Raw genomic sequence first — 27,576 nt, forward strand, 5'->3', positions numbered from 1 at the left:
ATCCAGGTTGATTAGCACCTGTAGACCAGCATTCCTGTGTGTTCATACTGCTTAGATCCAGGTTGATTAGCACCTGTAGACCAGCGTTCCTGTGAGTGGATATTGCGTAGAGCCAGGTGATTAGCACCTGTAGACCCGCACCAGCTGTGTGTTTCCACAGTCCCGTTTTGTTTATTGCTTGTTTCCACTTGAGTAGTGAGATTTGTTTTTCTTTCTATAGCGGGGCAACTCTCTTTTGGAGACCCTTTGTGTTGTATTATAGTGACAGATTGACCCGTGTTGTGGGGCCAATCTGTGTGACCATCATTTTGCCTTGTTTCAGTGACAATAAAACCACCGGTAACAAATATACCAAATCCAATCTGGTCGTGTCGTTTCCCGTTTGTACCCTAGCCAAGTGGGAACGTAACACTCCCTAAGCGTCCAGGAGCGACGTTTGGTCAGTGTCCGTGGCGTCCAGTTGTGACGCTCCTAGGCTCCTTCAGCTTCATAAAGGGACGCAAATAGCTTTCAACTGATTGCAATGTATTCCCCATCTGCGGCGGGATTTGACGCTCATGGAAGCACGGCATTCGTTTGTGTCGGCTGCCCTTAAAGGCAATGTGAGCGTCCATTCCCATTGGATAACGGAGAATTGTACACCCGGAAGTAAGTATTCCCCTTACTGTCGATTGATTTGACAGTGATATCTGCTCTACTCATCGACTAAAAAACACCAGATTATCCTTGTTAATTACACAACATTGATTGGTTTAAATTGTGTGCAATACTTTTGTATTTTTCCCCTTCGATTCGGAGAAACAAATATGTTGTCGGAGTAAAGGATGGCAAAAGACACTACACTACCCAGAATCCCCAGCTATCGTTTGGACTACACCATGTGCTCTGTTTGACAAACCCCGTTTTTTTCACCATTCATTCCAATGGCTGGCGTCTATGTCACGTGATCTTCAAATTTCTCCCTGCAGAAAAAGAAAAAATGGCCGAACTTCGTTTTATTCTCGGTGGAAAATGCCTATTTTAAAGTTAGTCTGGCCATTAAAATGCGTTGATGTCATTTGATGCGAGAAATATGAGTTGTTATTTCAGATTATGTGTGCAGTGGATGTACATGATCTTTAGTTTGCTAGTTATTACGAAGATTACTTCAGGAAATCGCGACGTTTTCATTGTTACCAAGGTGGTTGCTAGGGACGCTGCTATCGATATTATTTCTGTTATGTTGTGTAACTGTTTAATGGTGTTATCTTTATTGCTACCCCCTTCCCCGTCAATGTATAGTGTTGGTCCACAGCGCAAACATATTAGTTTAACAAAATCCGCATCTAAAGATAGCCTACGTTATTTTCCCCTGTGCAATTCCAGTCTCACATCTCAGAGCACATCGTCATTAACAAATACCGGAAACAGACCGAAAACATTTAAAAAAATAAAACACTTTATTCCGGGTGTGCTTGCTTTTCTCTTTGGAGGTCATCACATAACGCCATTGTAATACACGGTTCGGCTGCATTAAATATTACATATCTGCCGTAGTTCTGTATTTATAGAGCCCTGATGAAAAGACTTCTAGACAAACACGAGGAACTGAAAACGTGACGTGGATCATAAATATATCAGCCATTAAACAACATCTTACATTTCTTTTCACACAATACGTCTCCTTGCAGTATCAACACTAATTCGGTTGACTTTTATATTTGATCCAATTGGTAGATAGGCTGTATTTACACCATAAAGGTGCACAGCTGATATAAAGGGACACCTAGTGGTTAAAGCATGTTATTGAATTTCATTATTTGTATTATTAGATATTAATAGGATCCCTATAAAGTATATTCATTACTCGTTATTCTCTACTAATAGTTAATTAAAGACTGTATATAATGACTATTTTGCACATCCCTTTCAAGATTTCAAGATTTTCTAAGGTTTATTGACATATCATATAGGCCTACACAACTATGGTGTAGTTCTGCATTGAATAAAAAACTTGGGTCGCAGGTTCCTCAATAGTGCATTACAAGACATCTATCAATATTTGTGCATACCTCCAGCAATGTTAACTATGTTGAAGCACTTAGTTTAACTGATATTATACATAATGTATTATACTCTTATAAGATGTATGTAGATATTTCATCTCCAGCCTTGTCAGTTATTGAACAATCAATAAATAAAGAACACAGAATTGTTAAATATAAAACACAGAATTTGTGTGATTATACTAAATGATTTACAAATAAACACCACTGCATATTTACAACTGTTACACATGCTGATGTAACGCACATGTTCCAACTTGGGATCAATAAAGTATATCTTATCTTAAGCTGATCGATGGCTACTGCCGTATTTGCAAAATGTGCCTCTGAACCTTGACAAGTGCATGTTTCAGGCTTATCAATTTACTTACTTTATTCTGTTCAATGATTCCCTTCAATGCAGGAAGACATCGTATGGAAACTTTGATTATTTTGAATATGTGGCCCTTCAGCTGAAATGCTCCTCTCGAGCTCTGTTCCTAAATATCTATAGACCACCCAAATACTGTGCAAGCTTTTTTGATGACTTTACTGAACTGCTGTCTATAGTGTGTATTGACTTTGACCGTCTAGTCATTGTTGGTGATTTTAACATCCATGTTGACAACCCCCAGGACAGAGGGGCAAAACTGTTTTGTGTTCTTGATAGCTATGGACTGACTCAGCATGTGACGGAGCCCACGCACAATAAGGGGCACACTCTGAACTTAATTATCTCAAAGGGTCTGAATATCTCTAAGGTTGTGGTGACTGATGTTGCACTCTCTGACCATTCCTGTGTTTTCTTTGAGAGCTCTATTTCTGTTCACAAAAATGTTCAAAAAGAGGTAACCACAAAGCGATATTTAACTGAAAACACTAGGGAAATGTTTACTCAGAATTTTTCTTCCACACTTGCCCCTGCTAACATCTCAGTAAATGAGCTAGTAGATCATTTTAATTCAAAAATTAAAAATGTTATAGATGCCATTGCTCCAACTAAGGTAAAGGAAGTGTCTGGCAAGAAAATATCTCCATGGAGAAAGGCCATGACCGTGAAAACAGAAAAAAGAGAATGTCGAAAAGATGAACGCAGGTGGCGAAAAACAAATCTCCAGGTTCACTTTGAGATTTCTAAAGAGAGACTTGGCCCTTATAATTTGGAATTGAAAAACGCACGACAATCGTTCTTCTCTGACATCATTACCAAAAACAAAAACAACGCACGTGCCTCGTTTGCTACCGTCGACAGACTAACTAACCCCCCAGTGTCAGTAGCCTCTGAATTTCTATCCACCAGGGCGTGCAATGATTTTGCCTTTTTCACTGACAAAATTCAGAAAATCAGACAAGCAGTCAGTGCCTCTGCATCAGGAACAGCAAATGTGTTGTCCCTATGTCCACCTAACATCAATTCAAACACCATGACACAATTCCATCAGATTAATGATAAAAACCTAGAGGACATTATACAACTTCTGAAATCCTCCTCCTGCTGCCTTGATATTATTCCAACAGGATTTTTCAAAGATGTTTTTCGTTGCATGGCCTCAGATCTACTTCATATAGTAAACAAATCTCTTCACTCAGGTATTTTTCCACAGGCCCTGAAAACTGCAGTCATTAAACTGCTCTTAAAAAAGAATAATCTAGATGCTTCAGTAATGAACAATTACAGGCCCATATCAAACCTCCCATTTCTAGGTAAAATCATTGAAAAAGTTGTTTTTCAACAGTTGAGTAATTTCTTGCATTTAAATAACTGTTTCGATGTGTTCCAGTCAGGCTTTCGTCCAAACCACAGCACTGAGACTGCTCTTGTAAAGGTCTTTAATGACATCCACTTAAACACAGACAGTGGCAGAACTTCAGTGTTAGTATTATTAGATCTCAGTGCTGCGTTTGACACTGTTGACCACAACATATTACTAGACCGACTGGAAAACTGGGTGGGACTTTCGGAAACAGTTCTAAATTGGTTTGAATCCTACTTAAAGGACAGAAACAACTTTTTTTCTATAGGTAAATACACATCTGAGTTGACAAATATGACATGTGGGGTTCCTCAAGGCTCCATCTTGGGGCCTCTTCTCTTTAACATCTCCATGCTACAACAGGCTCAGATAATGAAAAACAACTTAATAAGTTACCATAGCTATGCAGATGACACACACATTTACGTAACCATTTCACCAGGAGACTATGCTCCAATTCAAACACTGAGTAAGTGCATTGAACAAATCAATGACTGGATGTGTCAGAACTTTCTCCAATTAAACAACGATAAAACTGAGGTAATGGTTTTTGGAGCCAAGTCAGAACGTATGAAAGTTAGCGCTGAGCTTCAGTGTGCAATGTTCAAAACAACAGATAAAGCCAGAAATCTAGGTGTAGTCATGGACTCTGACCTGAGTTTCAACAGTCACATTAAAACAGTTACTAAATCAGCCTACTATCACCTAAAGTATATATCTAGGATTAAAAGACTAATGTCAGAGCAGGATTTGGAAAAACTTGTCCATGCTTTTATCTTGGTGTCTTCACAGGTCTCACTAAAAAATCTATTAGAAAGCTGCAGCTGATTCAGAACGCCGCTGCTCGAGTCCTCACTAACAGTAAGAAAGTGAATCACATCACTCCTGTTCTGAAGTCTTTACACTGGCTTCCTGTGTGTCAAAGAATAGATTTCAAAATATTGCTACTGGTTTATAAAGCACTGAATGGTTTAGGCCCAAAATACATTACTGACCTCCTGCTAAATTATGAACCATCCAGATCTCTCAGGTCTTCAGGGACTGGTCAGCTTTCTGTCCCCAGAGTCAGAACTAAACATGGTAAAGCAGCGTTCAGTTATTATGCTCCAAATATCTGGAACAAACTCCCAGAAACCTGCAGGTCCGCTGCAACTCTGAATACTTTTAAATCCAGGCTGAAGACTTTTATTTTTGTCGCTGCTTTTTTGAACTATTCATATCTTAAACTGCACTGTAACTTTTATCCATGTATTTTTTCTTTTAATGTTTATTTTATTAGCTTTTCTTTTTAATGACTGATTTTAAATGCCATTTTCTTAATGTCTTTCATTTTTTGTAAAGCACTTTGAATTGCCTTGTGTTGAAAAGTGCTATATAAATAAACTTGCCTTGCCTTGCCTTGTAGACCCCTTTGCCGACGTGTATCCAGGAGGACCTGGTAGTCTAGTTTTCGTGGCTTTATTTAGTTTCCCGTAGCATTGTTAGATTTATGTTAGGGGAGGAAAGCTCTGGGTCCTACGGCCCGTGGTGTGGCTGGCTCGGGCTCCCTCCTTTGTTTCTTTTGGCCAGTCCTCCAGACCTTGTTCGTTTGCCGGTTGGCCTGTGTCAGTAACGGCTGTACATTTAAATAAATGATCGCTGTTAAGTAGCCTACTGGACGTTGTGCGTTTTCTTTTATGTTGCGGGTCTCCCCACAAGCCACTACCACGGAGTAGGGGGCCGTAACACCGTTATATGGAATACTTTGGCTAATTAGGAAACAATTTAGTTTGCATTTAATTGTGTTTAGCTGTGAGCAGGTCATCAGTTTTCCTTTTGTATTGCAATATTAAAAAAGCAAACCAATAACAATTTGAATAATTTATTATCTCTTTGGGTCCATTGTTTCAGAAAGGTCAGATTCTGTTGCAGTGGTGTTGGACAGTGGGGGCACAGCCACATTAACCACAGCAGTTTGGAGGACTTCATCGAGCGCCGCTGTGTGGGTACTGTTCAGCGCCGCTGTGTGGGTACTGTTCAGCACCGCTGCCTTCGACTGCAGGTGGGCCTCAGGAGAGGTTTTTTCTAGAAGTTCAGGAACTTCCTCAGCATCATCATCTGTAATCGCAGAAGAAATGTGTTAATGTAAAATGTGCATTCCAGAGTGCCATTTAAAAAAAAGAGTTAAGACTTTTCACATTTAACCTTTTGTCGGTTCCATTTTGTCTTCGTCTTTATTCTGTGCAGAAGCTAAAGTCAGAATGTCCAGCTGGTTTTGGGTCGATGATGAATCAGGAAGCAGTCCTTTCCTCTGATCTTTGACAGAAAAACAATTCAACATTAAGATTTAATTATGGGCCATTTTAATCTCAATTTAGAGATGGTTAAAGGCTTCAAATGAACAAAGAATAATTGAATACTGGTATTGACTTACCAACTCTGTTTATTCCACTCCTCCACTGGCTGCCATACATTGTAGATCTGCTGGTTTGATCAAGAATGGAAGAAAGCTCCTCTGTAGGTATGGGCTGGCTTTTCTGCTTGGCTGGCAAGACCATCATGGGACCCACTCTGGCCTGATGTTCCCACACTAACACAAACCAGCACAATGCATGTTAATTCAGTTACCCAGCCATCATCATGTCTAAAACCCTATGCCAAAACATGTGTCAACATTGATCATTATGACGACATCTGCAGCCAATATTAAATCATACAAGTCTCTACATGCCTGTACTGGTCTTCAGTCCGCTCCTCCAGAGGGGTTCACGCTCTTCTGGCTTCACAAACCCTCGAGGCCTAAACTTGCTCGGGCTGCTGGGAGTTTGCTCAACTTCAATTGGTCTTTTGCATTGCCCACATAAGTAGTCATTACCATCAGCGGACCTCCATCTGATAATTCAAAAACATTCAGCACCAATACTTTCTTTTTGTGTGTAATTTGACATATTAGACTGGATCTCACTTGCCTTCCATTCACAAAAGTGCACGCCTTGGTTGTTGCATCTGTGCTATTTATTGGCACAGCATTCAGGTCACATGTGATGTAGAGCTATGAGAAAAGCAGGTGTTGGGAAACATGCACACACAATCATGTTTAAGGCAATTTAATAGAGCCTCACCTCCCCTCCGTCCTCATTATAAAATCTGAAGGCATCAATGGACATGTGGAGCTTGTCATCCTGTGTCCTGGCTAAGAATTGAGACCTTGAGCCTGGAAGCTGAGAGTCAACAAAGCACCTATGATGAGGACAAACAAAAAGAGCAACACTAAATTATTACTCATTGACTACTATAACCAGAGTCTACATTACCCACAATGCAACTCCACCACTAACATTTCTAGTCATATAGGCAAGTTCTGGAAGTAGTTCTTTAGAGTCAGAACTGCACAAATCTGACCTGTGCATTTGCCAATAGTGGCACAGAAAGGAACTAGAATACAAAAGATTAAAAGCAAACCGCAGCTAGCCTTAGCTAATGGCTAACTTGAAGACGACACAAAAAGGACTGATCTTTTATTAACCTGTCACTCGAGTCAGCATTGCTTGCGTCTGAATTAAACCACTTGAAGAGCCTTACACATTAAACAGCTCCCTCTAGGGTCAGAAAAAGACTTTACTTTTTGCCATTTAACAATTTGCAGCCTTACCCATTTTCAATGAAGGCATGCCTGGGGCTGGAGTGCATGTCAGGGCTCAGTGTAGCCACGCAGCTGCTCACAAAGACTCGGAGCCCAATGTGATGCCCAATTCTGACCGAGGCCTCGATGCTGATGGGCTCACCGATATGAAACACATTAGAGCCTCTTTTGTGCTGCCAGTCACCTGCACACGGACAGAAAAAAGTACTAAGAGCAAATAGAGACATGACAACGCATTACATGAGAAATGATCAAAACCGACTTGTCATGATTCTCAAGTTAAACTGCAACATTTCCACTGTAGCCTGGGTCGACATGAAGGGGATCCAGGTAGGCATGAGTGAAGAACTGGACAAACTGTACTTCCTAAGAAACAGAAAACATGCATTAAAAAAAAAAAAAACATTATTCAAAGATTTTTACAATGTGAGCTTTAAAAACAGAAAGAGACACAGACCTTTCGTAATGACACTCGATTCGAATTACAGCCTCTTCCATTCGAACAACACCATATGGAGAAGCCTCAGGAGAGTATATGAGGAGGTTTATGTAGATCAGAGAGTCCTCAGTTACCTGTGGAGAGTAGACGTGTTTAAAACTAGAAGCTATAATGAATCAGATTAGAAATGAAATGTATTTAAAGTTACCCAGTGTCTGGTGCCGCACTCCACAAGTCCAACACTGATACTGTACTCATTTGCTGAAGACGCTGTAGCTCTGCAGTACTGGTTGTTGGTCTCTACTCCAAGGCGTAGCTCGTCACCATCAACAGGAGCTCCAACCGCAAACATATCGGCTTTGATAACAATCTCCAAAGAGTCTGGATGGCAGGTCACTCTGACGGTATTCACCTGCTGCGGTTCCTCAGCCGGAGACTTCTGCTGCTGCTGCCCCGAGTTCTGACCTGCCTGTGTTCGCAAGGCTCTGAAACGAAGCATCTTGTGTGGGCGGGAAAGCAAAAGAGGAGCTAACACAGAGTCCTACAAGGAGGATAACCTGAAAATGAAAGGCCTCCATAAGTGAAACTGATAACAGGAACCTGGTCAGCTGCTCTCTGTCTTCCTGACAAACTCAAAGTAGGCCTATGGTTCGGTGTGAGCGGTGGAGCTTTTTAAACTCTAGCCGATAATTATCCTCATCAGAGCAGCACACCTGCGTCCAATCAGACACCCATCAGCTTAATTGGCTGCACACTGAACTCAAAACATGAGGCCGATTGAGAGAGAGGTGAAGAGCGTTTTCACATGTTTAAAATGTGCATATATTTGCTTCATTGCTTGTTACTTTGGATTTTAAATAAAATGTTAGTGTTGCAGTTCATGAAAACCATGCAGGAAGCATTTTGACATCCCCCTGGATCCTTCATTTGTACACTATCACATTATTATTGTGGTCTATGGTGTCATTTTATTATGTTTTTAAACTATCATTTATGTTTTGTTGATCTGTACAGACTAAATCAGATAAAACTTGTGATTTTGAGCTACATAAATACAATTTGATCTATATGTTTGAAACACAAGACATATCATATACAAATCAATCCATGCAGTTCAAACAAAGAAAGTATTGAAAATGCCTCCAAATACTTAAAATCAAATGACTTCAAGTTCAAAACTATATTCTTAATGATCCCTTTCAGATGTTCACTCTGTACTGTTGCCTACATATTTTATATTATTTTAGATTCATCCATTTTGTTTTTTCTGTTCATACTTTGTAGTTTGTTTCGGTCCAGAGGGCCGTTATTGGAGATGTTAGAGTTGAAAGGGGAGACAGAAGGGAGGACATGCCAGAAATGTTCGGCTGGTTCAGGATTCAAACTGGTTGAATATGGGCTGCCAGCTCTAACCACTGACATATCAGGCAAACCCATTCTTATCAAGGGTTATTGACCTAACCTCTTTCACTCTTTCCTATTATTTCCTTTATATTTGGACACATTGTATTGTCTTGTATGTGAATAGCACTTTTTTTGGTGCACTCAAAACCAACACACTCTCACTCCCTAAGCGTCCAGGAGCGACGTTTGGTCAGTGTCCGTGGCGTCCAGTTGTGACGCTCCTAGGCTCCTTCAGCGTCATAAAGGGACGCAAATAGCTTTCAACTGATTGCAATGTATTCCCATCTGCGGCGGGATTTGACGCTCATGGAAGCACGGCATTCGTTTGTGTCGGCTGCCCTTAAAGGCAATGTGAGCGTCCATTCCCATTGGATAACGGAGAATTGTACACCCGGAAGTAAGTATTCCCCTTACTGTCGATTGATTTTACAGTGATATCTGCTCTACTCATCGACTAAAAAACACCAGATTATCCTTGTTAATTACACAACATTGATTGGTTTAAATTGTGTGCAATGCTTTTGTATTTTTCCCCTTCGATTCGGAGAAACAAATATTTTTTCGGAGTAAAGGATGGCAGAAGACACTACACTACCCAGAATCCCCAGCTATCGTTTGGACTACACCATGTGCTCTGTTTGACAAACCCCGTTTTTTTCACCATTCATTCCAATGGCTGGCGTCTATGTCACGTGATCTTCAAATTTCTCCCTGCAGAAAAAGAAAAAATGGCCGAACTTCGTTTTATTCTCGGTGGAAAATGCCTATTTTAAAGTTAGTCTGGCCATTAAAATGCGTTTTGATGTCATTTGATGCGAGAAATATGAGTTGTTATTTCAGATTATGTGTGCAGTGGATGTACATGATCTTTAGTTTGCTAGTTATTACGAAGATTACTTCAGGAAATCGCGACGTTTTCATTGTTACCAAGGTGGTTGCTAGGGACGCTGCTATCGATATTATTTCTGTTATGATGTGTAACTGTTTAATGGTGTTATCTTTATTGCTACCCCCTTCCCCGTCAATGTATAGTGTTGGTCCACAGCGCAAACTTATTAGTTTAACAAAATCCGCATCTAAAGATAGCCTACGTTATTTTCCCCTGTGCAATTCCAGTCTCACATCTCACAGCACATCGTCATTAACAAATACCGGAAACAGACCGAAAACATTTAAAAAAAAATAAAACACTTTATTCCGGGTGTGCTTGCTTTTCTCTTTGGAGGTCATCACATAACGGCATTGTAATACACGGTTCGGCTGCATTAAATATTACATATCTGCCGTAGTTCTGTATTTATAGAGCCCTGATGAAAAGACTTCTAGACAAACATGAGGAACTGAAAACGTGACGTGGATCATAAATATATCAGCCATTAAACAACATCTTACATTTCTTTTCACACAATACGTCTCCTTGCAGTATCAACACTAATTCGGCTGACTTTTATATTTGATCCAATTGGTAGATAGGCTGTATTTACACCATAAAGGTGCACAGCTGATATAAAGGGACACCTAGTGGTTAAAGCATGTTATTGAATTTCATTATTTGTATTATTAGATATTAATAGGATCCCTATAAAGTATATTCATTACTCGTTATTCTCTACTAATAGTTAATTAAAGACTGTATATAATGACTATTTTGCACATCCCTTTCAAGATTTCAAGATTTTCTAAGGTTTATTGACATATCATATAGGCCAGGGGTGCCCAACCAGTCGATCGCGATCGACCGGTCGATCGCGGGGAGATTCCCAGTCGATCGCGAGATGTGTCTAAAAATAGAACAACAATATTCTGTTTTATCGTTAATGTCCTGTAACATAATCTTCCTGTGCCAGAATAATGCACTTGAACGCATCAAAGCTTTGTGATTGGCCGGCGTGACCCCATGTGTCGGGGCGTGGCTGGTGAGCAGTGGGCAGTGCACTAGTTCGCTAACGTTGTCCGTGTCAACAGGAGTGACAGTCCGCACACACACAAGACCGCAATTATGGCAGAAGCAAAACATATATAATTTTCACTCCGAGTGGGAGGATGATTATTTTTGTATCTATTCCAATTCAAAGTCCATCTGTCTCATCTGCAATGCGAGCGTGGCTTTATCGAAGAAGGGTCATTTAGGAGCGGCATTTCAAAACAGTGCACAAACGCTACGAGACGGAATTCCCTCCTAATTCTGCCCTACGCTCCAAAAGGGGAGGGGCCTGAGAGGACAGCTAAATGCACAGCAGTCCATTTTCACCAGGTCAACAACAAGAGCAAGGCTGCTAACAGAGCATCTTATCGTGTCAGTCACGTTCTTGAGAAACACATGAAGTCTTTCAGAGACGGCGAAGTTGTGAAAGAAGGGTGCCTGGAGGCTGCCGATACGTAATAAAAATAACAGTAGCATTTCAACAGGTTTTTGATATGATAAAAACTCAAGTTAGATACCGTTATTAATCAGCTGTAAGTTTGAGTTTGTTTGAACTTATTCATTATAATTATTGTACAAAATGGTATAAGAATGCAAACTTAAATTGATTATAGTCTATTATCAATTCAGGTTAAGAAACTATGTTGCTTGCATCCTATTTTAAAAAGGCATTTATTTTTATAATCTACTAAAATGCAACAAAAAAAGGGTTTGATTCTATTAATTTTGTCTTTTTTATTGCACTGTTGCAGCAGATTCCAGTGTAGCTTCAGATCTGAGTTGTCTTATTAGTAAGCCTAATTTATACTTTTGTAGCAACACTATTTTTATATAATGGCAAAGAAAGGGTTCAGAGTCTTTTCTTTTTTCCATGTGTCATATGTGGCAGCAGTGTTCAATGTTTCTTGAAAACATTACCCACTGTAGTATGTGACGTGTGAATAAACACCAACTCTGTATCAACAACACTGTTGTGTAACTTCAGTTAAATACTTGTATGTGTGTAGATTAGAAAGAGGTAAGATAAAGGATCTGCAGTAGTTTATGGAGTATTCATCGTACGAAGGTCAGTTTTATACAAGTAGAAGTGTGTATTTACCTGGTAGTAGGCTGTCAGTAATGGCTACGCCTCTCTATTTGGACTGGTAGATCTCAGCAGACTGGCAACTTTAAAAGTAGCTCTCGGTTCAAAAAAGGTTGGGCACCCCTGATATAGGCCTACACAACTATGGTGTAGTTATGCATTGAATAAAAAACTTGGGTCGCAGGTTCCTCAATAGTGCATTACAAGACATCTATCAATATTTGTGCATACCTCCAGCAATGTTAACTATGTTGAAGCACTTAGTTTAACTGATATTATACATAATGTATTATACTCTTATAAGATGTATGTAGATATTTCATCTCCAGCCTTGTCAGTTATTGAACAATCAATAAATAAAGAACACAGAATTGTTAAATATAAAACACAGAATTTGTGTGATTATACTAAATGATTTACAAATAAACACCACTGCATATTTACAACTGTTACACATGCTGATGTAACGCAAATGTTCCAACTTGGGATCAATAAAGTATATCTTATCTTAAGCTGATCGATGGCTACTCCCGTATTTGCAAAATGTGCCTCTGAACCTTGACAAGTGCATGTTTCAGGCTTATCAATTAATGTAATGTTATCAATTAACAACAGGGGTCACAAACATAAGACCAGCTGTTAAATAAAGCTCTTCTGACCTTAGCTGGCATGTCTGTATATATATTAATGCTGCCCATTATGGGCACAAGCAATTTTCACCTATTTATTCATTATATTTTTTAAATTTGAGTGTTTCCTATCCCCTAAACCTCCAGGGATGTACACAGTTTAATACTGGCAACTTCTTATTATGGGAAATACGAAAACGTCTACAAAACTACAACTCCCAGTAGAGACGTGCCATAGAGAACATGTTGCGAAACAGAATAGCCAGCATGTGTAGTTCTGGGGACGGGGTGGGGGAGGGGGGGACGCGGTGGACCCGTTCAAATCCAGTTTTGGACAGTCTGCCGTGGTTCCATCCCATTTCAAGTGCTGTTCGAGAATCGGCATAACCCTCGGAGCACACTCTCCAATCACAGAGCTTGAGGACTATCACGGGGTTTGTCAAACAGAGCACATGGTGTAGTCCAAACGATAGCTGGGGATTCTGGGTAGTGTAGTGTCTTCTGCCATCCTTTACTCCGAAAAAATATTTGTTTCTCCGAATCGAAGGGGAAAAATACAAAAGCATTGCACACAATTTAAACCAATCAATGTTGTGTAATTAACAAGGATAATCTGGTGTTTTTTAGTAGATGAGTAGTACAGATATCACTGTAAAAATCAATCGACAGTAAGGGGAATACTTACTTCCGGGTGTACAATTCTCCGTTATCCAATGGGAATGGACGCTCACATTGCCTTTAAGGGCAGCCGACACAAACGAATGCCGTGCTTCCATGAGCGTCAAATCCCGCCGCAGATGGGAAGACATTGCAATCAGTTGAAAGCTATTTGCGTCCCTTTATGACGCTGAAGGAGCCTAGGAGCGTCACAACTGGACACCACGGACACTGACCAAACGTCGCTCCTGGACGCTTAGGGAGTGAGAGTGTGTTGCAGAAACAGGAAGCGCTCAAACGTTTGTGTGAGTTTATCTAATTTAGCAGTGATTCCATGTCAGCCACAGCTTGTTACAAAAAACATGACTGATAGTGTGTTTAACAAACTTAAACTAGCTTTATTAAATGTCAGGTCTTTGGCAGGAAAAACATTTTTAATCAATGATTTTATCACTGAGCACAATTGTTACAGATATGGGCATCTGTTAATGCCTGCTATATAGTGACGCCTGTTGGCGCTTTAGTAAACTGCATGCTGCGGCGCTTACACTGTGATGTACTATATCCGCAAACGCGGGAATATACATGTGATGGAGTTGTGAGTAACGGAATAAAGCTGCAGACTGAAACATGGTGTCAGAAGCGGTCTTCTTGGACTAAAAGCTCAAGAAAACTCACGTCATGACGACAAACAGTATTCCGGCACCCGAGGGCATGCATATGTCTGGTGATATAGCCAAAAACTGGGAGGTCTTTAGAGCAGAATTTGAGGACTTTATGCTCGCTACAGGTCTGACCGAAAAAACGAATGCGGTGCAGGCAGCCACGCTGAGACGGCTTATGGGGAACGAGTGCCGGCATATATATATGCACAACGTCACGCTGACCGAGGAACAAAAGAAAGACCCCAAAACAATCTTGGATGCGTTGGGGGATTATTTCAAGCCAGCGAAAAATGTGATTTATGAGAGATACACGTTTGGATGCTGCAAACAAGGACCGAACGAGCCGATCGATAGCTTTATAACAAAGCTGAGGGAAAAAGCATCATCATGTGAGTACCGTGACCTAAAAGATGAACTGATTAGGGACAGGCTGGTACTCGGTATTGCCAGCGAGAGCACCAGACGGAGACTGCTGCGTGAACGGGACCTAACGCTGCCAACAGCTGTGGAGATTTGCCGCCTTGCAGAATTGACGGAGTCACCATGAGGCTTATTGAGAGCCCGCAGGCACAGGTGGACAGTATTAATTCTATGGTGGACAGGCAAGGCGGACGACGCAAAATACAGTGGAAAACAGCTGAAAGAAACACAGCGGCTGAGAGAGAGCAGCAGTGGACCTGCAAATACTGTGGAAATGGACACAAACGGGGCAGAGAGCAGTGCCCAGCCTATGGTAAGACCTGCCGAGCATGTGGCGTTTCAAATCACTTTGCAAAAGTATGTCAGGCCAGCAGCAGAGCAGAGAAAACAAGAAAAGTTAATGTTGTTGAGGATGTACAGCAAACTGAAGGGGACTCGGATACAAGTGAAAACCTATACAATGTCACTGAATATGTGGGGAATGTGAAAGCACCTGGACGCAAATGGTTTGTACACCTACACCTGAATAAGAAAAGACAGCTATGCCAGCTAGATACAGGGGCCACTTGCAATGTTATGGGCCGCCAGTTTAAAGAGAAACTGTCACCAAAGACAGCCTTACAGCCGACCAGAACAAGGCTAAAGCTGTACTCTGATACATACATACCATCCCTGGGGAAATTTCACACTGACTGTGTGGTCAGGGGGAAAATACACAGACTTGTGTTTGAGATAGTGAACACCAAACAAAAGCCCCTGCTCGGTGGTGCTGCATGCACTGATCTGGGCCTTGTGAAATTCACTATTCCAAGAGAACTACTGCCAGCGGAGGTGAACACTATTGATGCAAACCAGTCTATGCCACTCACAAAATAAATGCTACTGAAAGACTTTCATGATGTTTTCCATGACCCGATCGAGTCAGTCCCAGGTAATATTCATTTCGATCTGAACCCTGAAGTGACACCAGTCCAGTGCTCACCACGAAATGTCCCTGTAGCGCTAAAAGCCCGGGTTAAGGAAGAGCTGGACAAACATGTGAAAGCAGGCAACCTTACGCCAGTGACGGAGCCAACAGCGTGGATAAGCAACATGGTGACAGTAGCTAAACCAGACAAGATAAGAATCTGCATTGACCCAAAGCCTCTCAATCAGGCACTTCTCAGGTCCCATTACCACATGCCAACGCTAGAAGACGTCTTGTACAAACTGCCCATGGCTCGTGTCTTCACACTGGTTGATGCTCGTGACGCCTTTCTCCAGTGCAAGCTTGATGAGGAAAGCAGCCGCTTGACGACATTCTGGACCCCATGGGGTCGGATGAGATGGCTCAAACTCCCGTTTGGAGCCTCAGTGGCGCCAGAGATCTATCAGCGCAAGCAACATGAGCTGCCATCAGGCCTGGCTGGCATCGAGCCTATTGCGGATGACATCCTGGTGGTCGGGTGTGGCGATACGGACGCAGAGGCTGAAGAGGACCACAACACCAACTTAAGAGCTCTCATGCAACGGTGCAGGGCTGTGAAGCTCAGATTGAGTGAACGCAAGCTGCAGTTCAAGCTCAAAGCTGTACATTTCCACGGCCATGTACTGTCTACAGAAGGACTGAAAATCGACCCAGAGAAAACTCAAGCAGTGTTGGACATGCCGACGCCCACGGATGCTAAGGCAGTACAACGCATGATCGGGTTTGTGACATATCTGGCTAAGTTCCTGCCAGGGCTATCGGAGATCTGTGAGCCTCTTCGCAGACTCCTGGATAAGGACACAGCATGGCACTGGCTGCCAAAACACGATGATGACGCGAGATAAAGCGGATGGTTACCAACACGCCGGTTCTCAAATATTATGACGTCACAAAGCCTGTAACAATCCAGAGTGATGCCAGCATGAATGGACTGGGGTGCTGCTTGCTGCAAAAGGGGCAGCCTGTAGCCTTTGCCTCACGCGCACTGACACGGACTGAGCAAAACTACGCTCAAATAGAGAAAGAGTGTTTAAGCATAGTTTTTGCATGCCAGAGATTTCACCAGTACCTATATGGCAGGGACACAATCACTGCAGAAACAGACCACAAACCACTGATCACCATCTTTAAGAAGCCCCTCATGAGTGCGCCTAAACGCCTTCAGGGCATGTTACTGCAGCTCCAGGGGTACAATCTGGATGTTGTTTACAAACCAGGCACGGAGATGTATGTCAGTGACACTCTAAGCAGGGCCACTCCACCGTATCGTGGTTCCGACACCCCCTATGTACGACAGGCGGTGTGTTCCATGGACAGCTTTCAGGTGGAGGACTCAGAGCTGGATCAGGCACAGCATCTGGATGTTACTGACTTCAGGTTTCGCCAAATTGCCCAGCACACAGAGATGGACGATGTATTACAAGCTTTGACATCAGTAATCCTCAGGGGATGGCCTGATTTCAAAGAGGACACCCCCCTCTTGGTGCGAGAATACTGGCCCTTCAGGGATGAGCTCAACGTGCAAAACAGTGTGCTATACAGAGGGCAGTGCGTTGTTATCCCTAAGGCCTTGAGGGCAGAGTTGTTAAGACGCATACACACCAGCCACATTGGGGGGGAGGCATGTTACAGGCGCGCCAGGGATACGCTGTTCTGGCCAAACATGAGAACAGAGATAAAAGACTATGTGTCGAACTGCTCTGCATGCAATGAATATGCACGAGCCCAGCAGAAGGAATCATTGATGTCGCATGATATCCCAACACGTCCATGGCAAACAGTGAGTATGGATATCTTCTCTTACGCTGGCCAAGATTTCATCGTCCTAGTGGACCACTATTCAGACTTCTGGGAGATTGATCTTCTGCCGGATCTATCAGCTGACACTCTCATCACACGCTGTAAATCTCAATTTGCACGATACGGACAGCCAGACAAAGTGCTCACAGATAATGGCCCACAGTTTACCTGTGAACAGTTCAGGAAGTTTGCTGCAAAGTGGGGATTTAACCATGTCACATCCTCACCCAGATATCCAAAATCAAACGGCAAAGCTGAGTCAGCTGTCAAGATAGTGAAATCACTCTGCAAGCGGGCAAAGTTGGATGGCACGGATAAATGGCAGGCCATTCTCCATTGGCGCAACACGCCCACAGAGGGGTTGGACAGCAGTCCAGCCCAACGCTTAATGTCACGAAGGCTGAAGACTTCGCTGCCGGTTGCGGACAGCTTGCTGCAACCGTGGTTAGTGACGGGAGTGACGGAGAAGCTGCGGTTGAAACGGCGGCTTGCAAAATCCGCCTACGACATATCGGCAAGGGACTTACCAGAACTGAATGTTGGGGAACACATAAGGATGAGGCCTCTTCCAGGAGATCGCACAGGCCGTTGGCAACTGGGTCAATGCCTCCAGAAAGTCGCTCCTCGCTCATTCGTAGTGGAGGTGGACGGCACGCTCTACAGGAGAAACCGGGTGGATCTGCGGGTTGCGGAGCACTCAGCCCGGATGCGACAGCTGGTAGGGCCGGAGCCGAGCAGCCACACGGACCGGGGCCATGTCAACGCAGAGAGGGCTGCAGGTGGAGCTCGAACCGACCCGGCCCAGGATGACACAGGTTTGGGGGAGCCTCCTCACTCTCCAGGGGTCCCGGCGCAAGGGCGGGGTTTGACACCAGGGAAGCCTGTGAGTACAGAGAGCCAAGCTGTATACTCACGGTGTGGTCGCCTGTTACGGCCGCCGCAGAGACTGAACCTGTGATACAACTGGGAACATTGTCACTAAGTCTGTTGGACTGTTAAGAAAAAAGAAAAGAAAAAAAGAATTGTTGGATATTATTATAGTTTTGTATCGGCACTTGCATGGTTAATCAGTATTGTAATTGTTTTCATGTATTGGAGGTTGACAATGTTAAAGTGTTAGCTTTACACAATGTAGCTCTTACCTGCACTTTAAAGTGACATGCTGATGTTGTTTACAGCTAAAGGAAAGGAGATGTTACAGATATGGGCATCTGTTAATGCCTGCTATATAGTGACGCCTGTTGGCGCTTTAGTAAACTGCATGCTGCAGCGCTTACACTGTGATGTACTATATCCGCAAACGCGGGAATATACATGTGATGGAGTTGTGAGTTACGGAATAAAGCTGCAGACTGAAACAACAATCTCAATTTTATGTTTTTAACAGAAACTTGGATTGAACAGAATAACAGTGCAGCTGTTCTTATCGAATCAACCCCTCCCAACTTTAGTTTTATGAGTCAGGAAAGAATGCATAAGAAAGGAGGTGGAGTTGCTATTCTGTTCAATGATTCCCTTCAATGCAGGAAGACATCGTATGGAAACTTTGATTCTTTTGAATATGTGGCCCTTCAGCTGAAATGCTCCTCTCGAGCTCTGTTCCTAAATATCTATAGACCACCCAAATACTGTGCAAGCTTTTTTGATGACTTTACTGAACTGCTGTCTATAGTGCGTATTGACTTTGACCGTCTAGTCATTGTTGGTGATTTTAACATCCATGTTGACAACCCCCAGGACAGAGGGGCAAAAGTGTTTTGTGTTCTTGATAGCTATGGACTGACTCAGCATGTGACGGAGCCCACGCACAATAAGGGGCACACTCTGGACTTAATTATCTCAAAGGGTCTGAATATCTCTAAGGTTGTGGTGACTGATGTTGCACTCTGACCATTCCTGTGTTTTCTTTGAGAGCTCTATTTCTGTTCACAAAAATGTTCAAAAAGAGGTAACCACAAAGCGATATTTAACTGAAAACACTAGGGAAATGTTTACTCAGAATTTTTCTTCCACACTTGCCCCTGCTAACATCTCAGTAAATGAGCTAGTAGATCATTTTAATTCAAAAATTAAAAATGTTATAGATGCCATTGCTCCAACTAAGGTAAAGGAAGTGTCTGGCAAGAAAATATCTCCATAGAGAAAGGCCATGACCGTGAAAACAGAAAAAAGAGAATGTCGAAAAGCTGAACGCAGGTGGCGAAAAACAAATCTCCAGGTTCACTTTGACATTTCTAAAGAGAGACTTGGCCCTTATAATTTGGAATTGAAAAACGCACGACAATCGTTATTCTCTGACATCATTACCAAAAACAAAAACAACGCACGTGCCTCGTTTGCTACCGTCGACAGACTAACTAACCCCCCAGTGTCAGTAGCCTCTGAATTTCTATCCACCAGGGCGTGCAATGATTTTGCCTTTTTCACTGACAAAATTCAGAAAATCAGACAAGCAGTCAGTGCCTCTGCATCAGGAACAGCAAATGTGTTGTCCCTATGTCCACCTAACATCAATTCAAACACCATGACACAATTCCATCAGATAATGATAAAAAAAAAGAGAACATTATACAACTTCTGAAATCCTCCTCCTGCTACCTTGATATTATTCCAACAGGATTTTTCAAAGATGTTTTTCATTGCATGGCCTCAGATCTACTTCATATAGTAAACAAATCTCTTCACTCAGGTATTTTTCCACAGGCCCTGAAAACTGCAGTAATTAAACCGCTCTTAAAAAAGAATAATCTAGATGCTTCAGTAATGAACAATTACAGGCCCATATCAAACCTCCCATTTCTAGGTAAAATCATTGAAAAAGTTGTTTTTCAACAGTTGAGTAATTTCTTGCATTTAAATAACTGTTTCGATGTGTTCCAGTCAGGCTTTCGTCCAAACCACAGCACTGAGACTGCTCTTGTAAAGGTCTTTAATGACATCCACTTAAACACAGACAGTGGCAGAACTTCAGTGTTAGTATTATTAGATCTCAGTGCTGCGTTTGACACTGTTGACCACAGCATATTACTAGACCGACTGGAAAACTGGGTGGGACTTTCGGAAACAGTTCTAAATTGGTTTGAATCCTACTTAAAGGACAGAAACAACTTTGTTTCTATAGGTAAATACACATCTGAGTTGACAAATATGACATGTGGGGTTCCTCAAGGCTCCATCTTGGGGCCTCTTCTCTTTAACATCTCCATGCTACAACAGGCTCAGATAATGAAAAACAACTAAATAAGTTACCATAGCTATGCAGATGACACACACATTTACGTAACCATTTCACCAGGAGACTATGCTCCAATTCAAACACTGAGTAAGTGCATTGAACAAATCAATGACTGGATGTGTCAGAACTTTCTCCAATTAAACAAAGATAAAACTGAGGTAATGGTTTTTGGAGCCAAGTCAGAACGTATGAAAGTTAGCGCTGAGCTTCAGTGTGCAATGTTCAAAACAACAGATAAAGCCAGAAATCTAGGTGTAGTCATGGACTCTGACCTGAGTTTCAACAGTCACATTAAAACAGTTACTAAATCAGCCTACTATCACCTAAAGAATATATCTAGGATTAAAAGACTAATCTCACAGCAAGATTTGGAAAAACTTGTCCATGCTTTTATCTTCAGTAGACTCGACTACTGCAATGGCGTCTTCACAGGTCTCACTAAAAAAATCTATTAGAAAGCTGCAGCTGATTCAGAACGCCGCTGCTCGAGTCCTCACTAACACTAAGAAAGTGAATCACATCACTCCTGTTCTGAAGTCTTTACACTGGCTTCCTGTGTGTCAAAGAATAGATTTCAAAATATTGCTACTGGTTTATAAAGCACTGAATGGTTTAGGCCCAAAATACATTACTGACCTCCTGCTAAATTATGAACCATCCAGATCTCTCAGGTCTTCAGGGACTGGTCAGCTTTCTGTCCCCAGAGTCAAAACTAAACATGGAGAAGCAGCGTTCAGTTATTATGCTCCAAATATCTGGAACAAACTCCCAGAAACCTGCAGGTCTGAATACTTTTAAATCCAGGCTGAAGACTTTTCTTTTTGTCGCTGCTTTTAATTGAACTATTCATATCTTAAACTGCACTGTAACTTTTATCCATGTATTTTTTCTTTTAATGTTTATTTTATTAGCTTTTCTTTTTAATGACTGATTTTAAATGCCATTTTCTTAATGTCTTTCATTTTTTGTAAAGCACTTTGAATTGCCTTGTGTTGAAAAGTGCTATATAAATAAACTTGCCTTGCCTTGTAGACCCCTTTGCCGACGTGTATCCAGGAGGACCTGGTAGTCTAGTTTTCGTGGCTTTATTTAGTTTCCCGTAGCATTGTTAGATTTCTGTTAGGGGAGGGAAGCTCTGGGTCCTACGGCCCGTGGTGTGGCTGGCTCGGGCTCCCTCCTTTGTTTCTTTTGGCCTGTCCTCCAGACCTTGTTCGTTTGCCGGTTGGCCTGTGTCAGTAACGGCTGTACATTTAAATAAATGATCGCTGTTAAGTAGCCTACTGGACGTTGTGCGTTTTCTTTTATGTTGCGGGTCTCCCCACAAGCCACTACCACGGAATAGGGGGCCGTAACACCGTTATATGGAATACTTTGGCTAATTAGGAAACAATTTAGTTTGCATTTAATTGTGTTTAGCTGTGAGCAGGTCATCAGTTTTCCTTTTGTATTGCAATATTAAAAAAGCAAACCAATAACAATTTGAATAATTTATTATCTCTTTGGGTCCATTGTTTTAGAAAGGTCAGATTCTGTTGCAGTGGTGTTGGACAGTGGGGGCACAGCCACATTAACCACAGCAGTTTGGAGGACTTCATCGAGCGCCGCTGTGTGGGTACTGTTCAGCGCCACTGTGTGAGTACTGTTCAGCACCGCTGCCTTCGACTGCAGGTGGGCCTCAGGAGAGGTTTTTTCTAGAAGTTCAGGAACTTCCTCAGCATCATCATCTGTAATCGCAGAAGAAATGTGTTCATGTAAAATGTGCATTCCAGAGTGCCATTTAAAAAAAAGAGTTACGACTTTTCACATTTAACCTTTTGTCGGTTCCATTTTGTCTTCGTCTTTAGTCTGCGCAGAAGCTAAAGTCAGAACGTCCAGCTGGTTTTGGGTCGATGATGAATCAGGAAGAAGTCCTTTCCTCTGATCTTTGACAGAAAAAAAAATTCAACATTAAGATGTAATTATGGGCCATTTGAATCTCAATTTAGAGATGGTTAAAGGCTTCAAATGAACAAAGAATAATTGAATACTGGTATTGACTTACCAACTCTGTTTATTCCACTCCTCCACTGGCTGCCATACATTGTAGATCTGCTGGTTTGATCAAGAATGGAAGAAAGCTCCTCTGTAGGTATGGGGCGGCTTTTCTGCTTGGCTGGCAAGACCATCATGGGACCCACTCTGGCCTGATGTTCCCACACTAACACAAACCAGCACAATGCATGTTAATTCAGTTACCCAGCCATCATCATGTCTAAAACCTATGCCAAAACATGTGTCAACATTGATCATTATGACGACATCTGCAGCCAATATTAAATCATACAAGTTTCTACATGCCTGTACTGGTCTTCAGTCCGCTCCTCCAGAGGGGTTCACGCTCTTCTGGCTTCACAAACCCTCGAGGCCTAAACTTGCTCGGGCTGCTGGGAGTTTGCTCAACTTCAATTGGTCTTTTGCATTGCCCACATAAGTAGTCATTACCATCAGCGGACCTCCATCTGATAAATTAAAAAACATTCAGCACCAATACTTTCTTTTTGTGTGTAATTTGACATATTAGACTGGATCTCACTTGCCTTCCATTCACAAAAGTGCACGCCTTGGTTGTTGCATCTGTGCTATTTATTGGCACAGCATTCAGTTGACATGTGATGTAGAGCTATGAGAAAAGCAGGTGTTGGGAAACATGCACACACAATCATGTTTAAGGCAATTTAATAGAGCCTCACCTCCCCTCCGTCCTCATTATAAAATCTGAAGGCATCAATGGACATGTGGAGCTTGTCATCCTGTGTCCTGGCTAAGAATTGAGACCTTGAGCCTGGAAGCTGCGAGTCAACAAAGCACCTATGATGAGGACAAACAAAAAGAGCAACACTAAATTATTACTCATTGACTACTATAACCAGAGTCTACATTACCCACAATGCAACTCCACCACTAACATTTCTAGTCATATAGGCAAGTTCTGGAAGTAGTTCTTTAGAGTCAGAACTGCACAAATCTGACCTGTGCATTTGCCAATAGTGGCACAGAAAGGAACTAGAATACAAAAGATTAAAAGCAAACCGCAGCTAGCCTTAGCTAATGGCTAACTTGAAGACGACACTAACGGCCCCTACACACGGCGGCGGCGTGCGTTACCGCTTGGCGGTGGGCGTGTCTGAAGCTTGGGGATTTTTTACGAACAACGCGACCAACAACCAATCACATGAATGTCCCGCCCCGGACATACAAAGCAAAGCATCCATGCTGGCTAAATATACTGTCTATGCTTGCTAGCTGTCCATTCAAACGAAGTACACTGGATATAAACTCCCCAAACAGGCGAAAACCTACCAGTTTCACCAACTGTCTCTGCCACCTCCCCCCCATGCCTGGCTCCTCCGGTTTGTATCCCTGTATGTAAAGAGGGACTGGTCATATAGTACCAGGTGATTCCCTAACGCCACGATAATTTCCTCCTCCATTTTTTGACATGGGAAATAACTGCGGTCTGGCTCTCCCAACATACACGCGGTTTGATTGGCTAGCGCTTGTAATGTCAGATTTGCATACGCGGGATTTGATTGGCTGATGCCTCCGTCGAGGCGGCTAAAGTAGAACATTGCTCTAATTTTGCAGCGAGCACCGCGAGAGAAGCTACGCTTTGCTCCCACAATGCACTTCGGCGAATCGTGACGTCACCCCATTCAAAGTGAATGGGCAGAAGCGTTGAAGCGGCAACGCACGCCGCCGTGTGTAGGGGCCGTAAAGGACTGATCTTTTATTAACCTGTCACTCGAGTCAGCATTGCTCGCGTCTGAATTAAACCACTTGAAGAGCCTTACACATTAAACAGCTCCCTCTAGGGTCAGAAAAAGACTTTACTTTTTGCCATTTAGCAATTTGCAGCCTTACCCATTTTCAATGAAGGCATGCCTGGGGCTGGAGTGCATGTCAGGGCTCAGTGTAGCCACGCAGCTGCTCACAAACACTCGGAGCCCAATGTGATGCCCAATTCTGACCGAGGCCTCGATGCTGATGGGCTCACCGATATGAAACACATTAGAGCCTCTTTTGTGCTGCCAGTCACCTGCACACGGACAGAAGAAAGTACTAAGAGCAAATAGAGACATGACAACGCATAACATGAGAAATTATCAAAACCCACTTGTCATGATTCTCAAGTTAAACTGCAACATTTCCACTGCAGCCTGGGTCGACATGAAGGGGATCCAGGTAGGCATGAGTGAAGAACTGGACAAACTGTACTTCCTAAGAAACAGAAAACATGCATTAAAAAAAAAAAACATCATTCAAAGATTTTTACAATGTGAGCTTTAAAAACAAAAAGAGACAGACCTTTCGTAATGACACTCGATTGGAATTACAGCCTCTTCCATTCGAACAACACCAAATGGAGAAGCCTCAGGAGAGTATATGAGGAGGTTTGTGTAGATCAGAGAGTCCTCAGTTACCTGTGGAGAGTAGACGTGTTTAAAATTAGAAGCTATAATGAATCAGATTTGAAATGAAATATATTTAAAGCTACCCAGTGTCTGGTGCCGCACTCCACAAGTCCAACACTGATACTGTACTCATTTGCTGAAGACGCTGTAGCTCTGCAGTACTGGTTGTTGGTCTCTACTCCAAGGCGTAGCTCGTCACCATCTACAGGAGCTCCAACCGCAAACATATCGGCTTTGATAACAATCTCCAAAGAGTCTGGATGGCAGGTCACTCTGACGGTATTCACCTGCTGCGGTTCCTCAACCGGAGACTTCTGCTGCTGCTGCCCGAGTTCTGACCTGCCTGTGTTCGCAAGGCTCTGAAACGAAGCATCTTGTGTGGGCGGGAAAGCAAAAGAGGAGCTAACACAGAGACCTACAAGGAGGATAACCTGAAAATGAAAGGCCTCCATAAGTGAAACTGATAACAGGAACCTGGTCAGCTGCTCTCTGTCTTCCTGACAAACTCACAGTATGGTTCAGTGTGAGCGGTGGAGCTTTTTAAACTCTAGCCGATAATTATCCTCATCAGAGCAGTACACCTGCGTCCAATCAGACACCCATCAGCTTAATTGGCTGCACACTGAACTCAAAACATGAGGCCGATTGAGAGAGAGGTGAAGGGCGTTTTCACATGTTTAAAATGTGCATATATTTGCTTCATTGCTTGTTACTTTGGATTTTAAATAAAATGTTAGTGTTGCAGTTCATGAAAACCATGCAGGAAGCATTTTGACATCCCCCTGGATCCTTCATTTGTACACTATCACATTATTATTGTGGTCTATGGTGTCATTTTATTATGTTTTTAAACTATCATTAATGTTTTGTTGATCTGTACAGACTAAATCAAATACAACTTGTGATTTTGAGCTACATAAATACAATTTGATCTATATGTTTGAAACACAAGACATATCATATACAAATCAATCCATGCAGTTCAAACAAAGAAAGTATTGAAAATGCCTCCAAATACTTAAAATCAAATGACTTCAAGTTCAAAACTATATTCTTAATGATCCCTTTCAGATGTTCACTCTGTACTGTTGCCTACATATTTTATGTTATTTTAGATTCATCCATTTTGTTTTTTCTGTTCATACTTTGTAGTTTGTTTCGGTCCAGAGCGCCGTTATTGGAGATGTTAGAGTTGAAAGGGGAGACAGAAGGGAGGATATGCCAGAACTGTTCGGCTGGTTCAGGATTCAAACTGGTTGAATATGGGCTGCCAGCTCTAACCACTGACATATCAGGCGAACCCATTCTTATCAAGGGTTATTGACCTAACCTCTTTCACTCTTTCCTATTATTTCCTTTATATTTGGACACATTGTATTGTCTTGTATGTGAATAGCACTTTTTTTGGTGCGCTCAAAACCAACACACTCTCTTTCCTGTTACAGCCGCTGCTACCTTGTGAGTAGTGATGTTACGTATTGCGCCGAGGCTTCGGAGCATGTGTCGAGTAATCCCCGAAGCTTTTTGTGAAGCATGTATCGAGGCTTGTATCGTTTTGGGCCAGTGACGTAATCGATGACAAACGAAGCCTCGCTGCCTGTCGATACCACGTGACTGCTTCACGAAGCCATTCAGATCGGTTGAACCGTTGAACTACAACGCTCATAATACCCATGGATGTATAATAAGAACCATATTACCCCTCCTGTACCCGGGCCCTGTGACACGATGGAATTAAAAGAGCTCAAAACCTCACCTATATAGAGGTCGGAACATGTCATAAGTATAAATAGATACAAGCATAAATAAATGTAGGAAAAAAACCATGAATGAATAAATACAGGAATAAATATGTTACAGTGTTTTCAGGGAGATTCAGCGTGTGTGCTGTGGCTCAGCTGGAAAGCAGTTGACTCACGATCGCAGGGTTCCTGGTTCAACGACTCGTCAATATGTCTTTTTTATTGTTTTTAAAAGCTACAGCTAAATGAGATAATGTAGTTAATAAATGTATTCTTCGATATGGTTTAGCCTTTCTCAGGCTACAACATGGTTACGTTTATGAATATTATTAAGGAATACAAATCCCTATTTGTAATGTTTACCAGCCTCCTTAGGCTTTTCAATCACAATCATTCAACTGGAATAAAAACAATATTGTTAACATGAAAATATGATTTAATGTTCGTTGTTTAGAGTTATTCTAAGGCTTTACTCATTGGGAACTCAGTATGAGATAGAGCACACTGTTGAGATGTCCAATCTGCCTGTTTTACACACTTTGACCAACAGGGGGTTTGTGTTCAAATGAAGCCCATGATGAAGCCTCATGAGATGAACCCTTTTGCGAACCAATTGGCTGGAAAGCTTCAAAGCTTCATAAGGCTTCATCTCGCCATCACTACTTGTGAGCTTAAGTCTGTTTGTGTATGTAAATGAGCTGTGCAGTTCCTCTGCTGTCATTGGCCGTCCGGACCGCTCAACATCCGCGGGGATTGGAC

The 27,576-nt window shown here is 42.2% G+C and overlaps 1 protein-coding gene, 1 long non-coding RNA gene and 1 pseudogene across 2 annotated transcripts; all 3 read right to left on the minus strand.

The window, feature by feature from the left end:
• Window positions 1-5,623: 5,623 nt before the first annotated feature.
• LOC117533958 lies at window positions 5,624-5,997 on the minus strand. The gene is made up of 2 exons (XR_004567137.1): window positions 5,963-5,997; window positions 5,624-5,875 (listed from the first exon to the last, which is right to left on the minus strand). It is a non-coding gene; the product is annotated as an uncharacterized LOC117533958 (long non-coding RNA).
• A 17-nt stretch (window positions 5,998-6,014) lies between these two features.
• Window positions 6,015-8,468, minus strand: LOC117533935 (annotated as a pseudogene).
• Window positions 8,469-22,115: 13,647 nt separating this feature from the next.
• Window positions 22,116-25,527, minus strand: LOC117533957 (zona pellucida sperm-binding protein 3-like). The gene is made up of 10 exons (XM_034197985.1): window positions 25,159-25,527; window positions 24,969-25,084; window positions 24,778-24,881; window positions 24,525-24,699; window positions 23,354-23,471; window positions 23,201-23,283; window positions 22,962-23,122; window positions 22,666-22,821; window positions 22,436-22,546; window positions 22,116-22,348 (listed from the first exon to the last, which is right to left on the minus strand). Exons 1-10 carry the CDS (start codon window positions 25,525-25,527, stop codon window positions 22,116-22,118), a joined length of 1,626 nt encoding a protein of 541 aa, XP_034053876.1.
• Between the last annotated feature and the right edge of the window lie 2,049 nt (window positions 25,528-27,576).

The sequence above is a fragment of the Gymnodraco acuticeps genome, unplaced genomic scaffold (genome assembly GCF_902827175.1).
Source record: "Gymnodraco acuticeps unplaced genomic scaffold, fGymAcu1.1, whole genome shotgun sequence".
Classification (NCBI taxonomy): Eukaryota; Metazoa; Chordata; class Actinopteri; order Perciformes; family Bathydraconidae; genus Gymnodraco; species Gymnodraco acuticeps.

What these genes read in the sequence shown, in the direction of transcription:
- LOC117533957 (XM_034197985.1), bottom strand. Translation starts at nt 25,527, where the DNA reads ATGGAGGCCTTTCATTTTCAGGTTATCCTCCTTGTAGGTCTCTGTGTT. An exon ending in AGTGCGGCACCAGACACTGG is followed by an intron (nt 25,085 to 25,158) that starts GTAGCTTTAAAT and finishes TACTCTCCACAG; the next exon opens with GTAACTGAGGACTCTCTGAT. An exon ending in CAAAATGGAACCGACAAAAG is followed by an intron (nt 22,349 to 22,435) that starts GTTAAATGTGAA and finishes CTGCGATTACAG; the next exon opens with ATGATGATGCTGAGGAAGTT.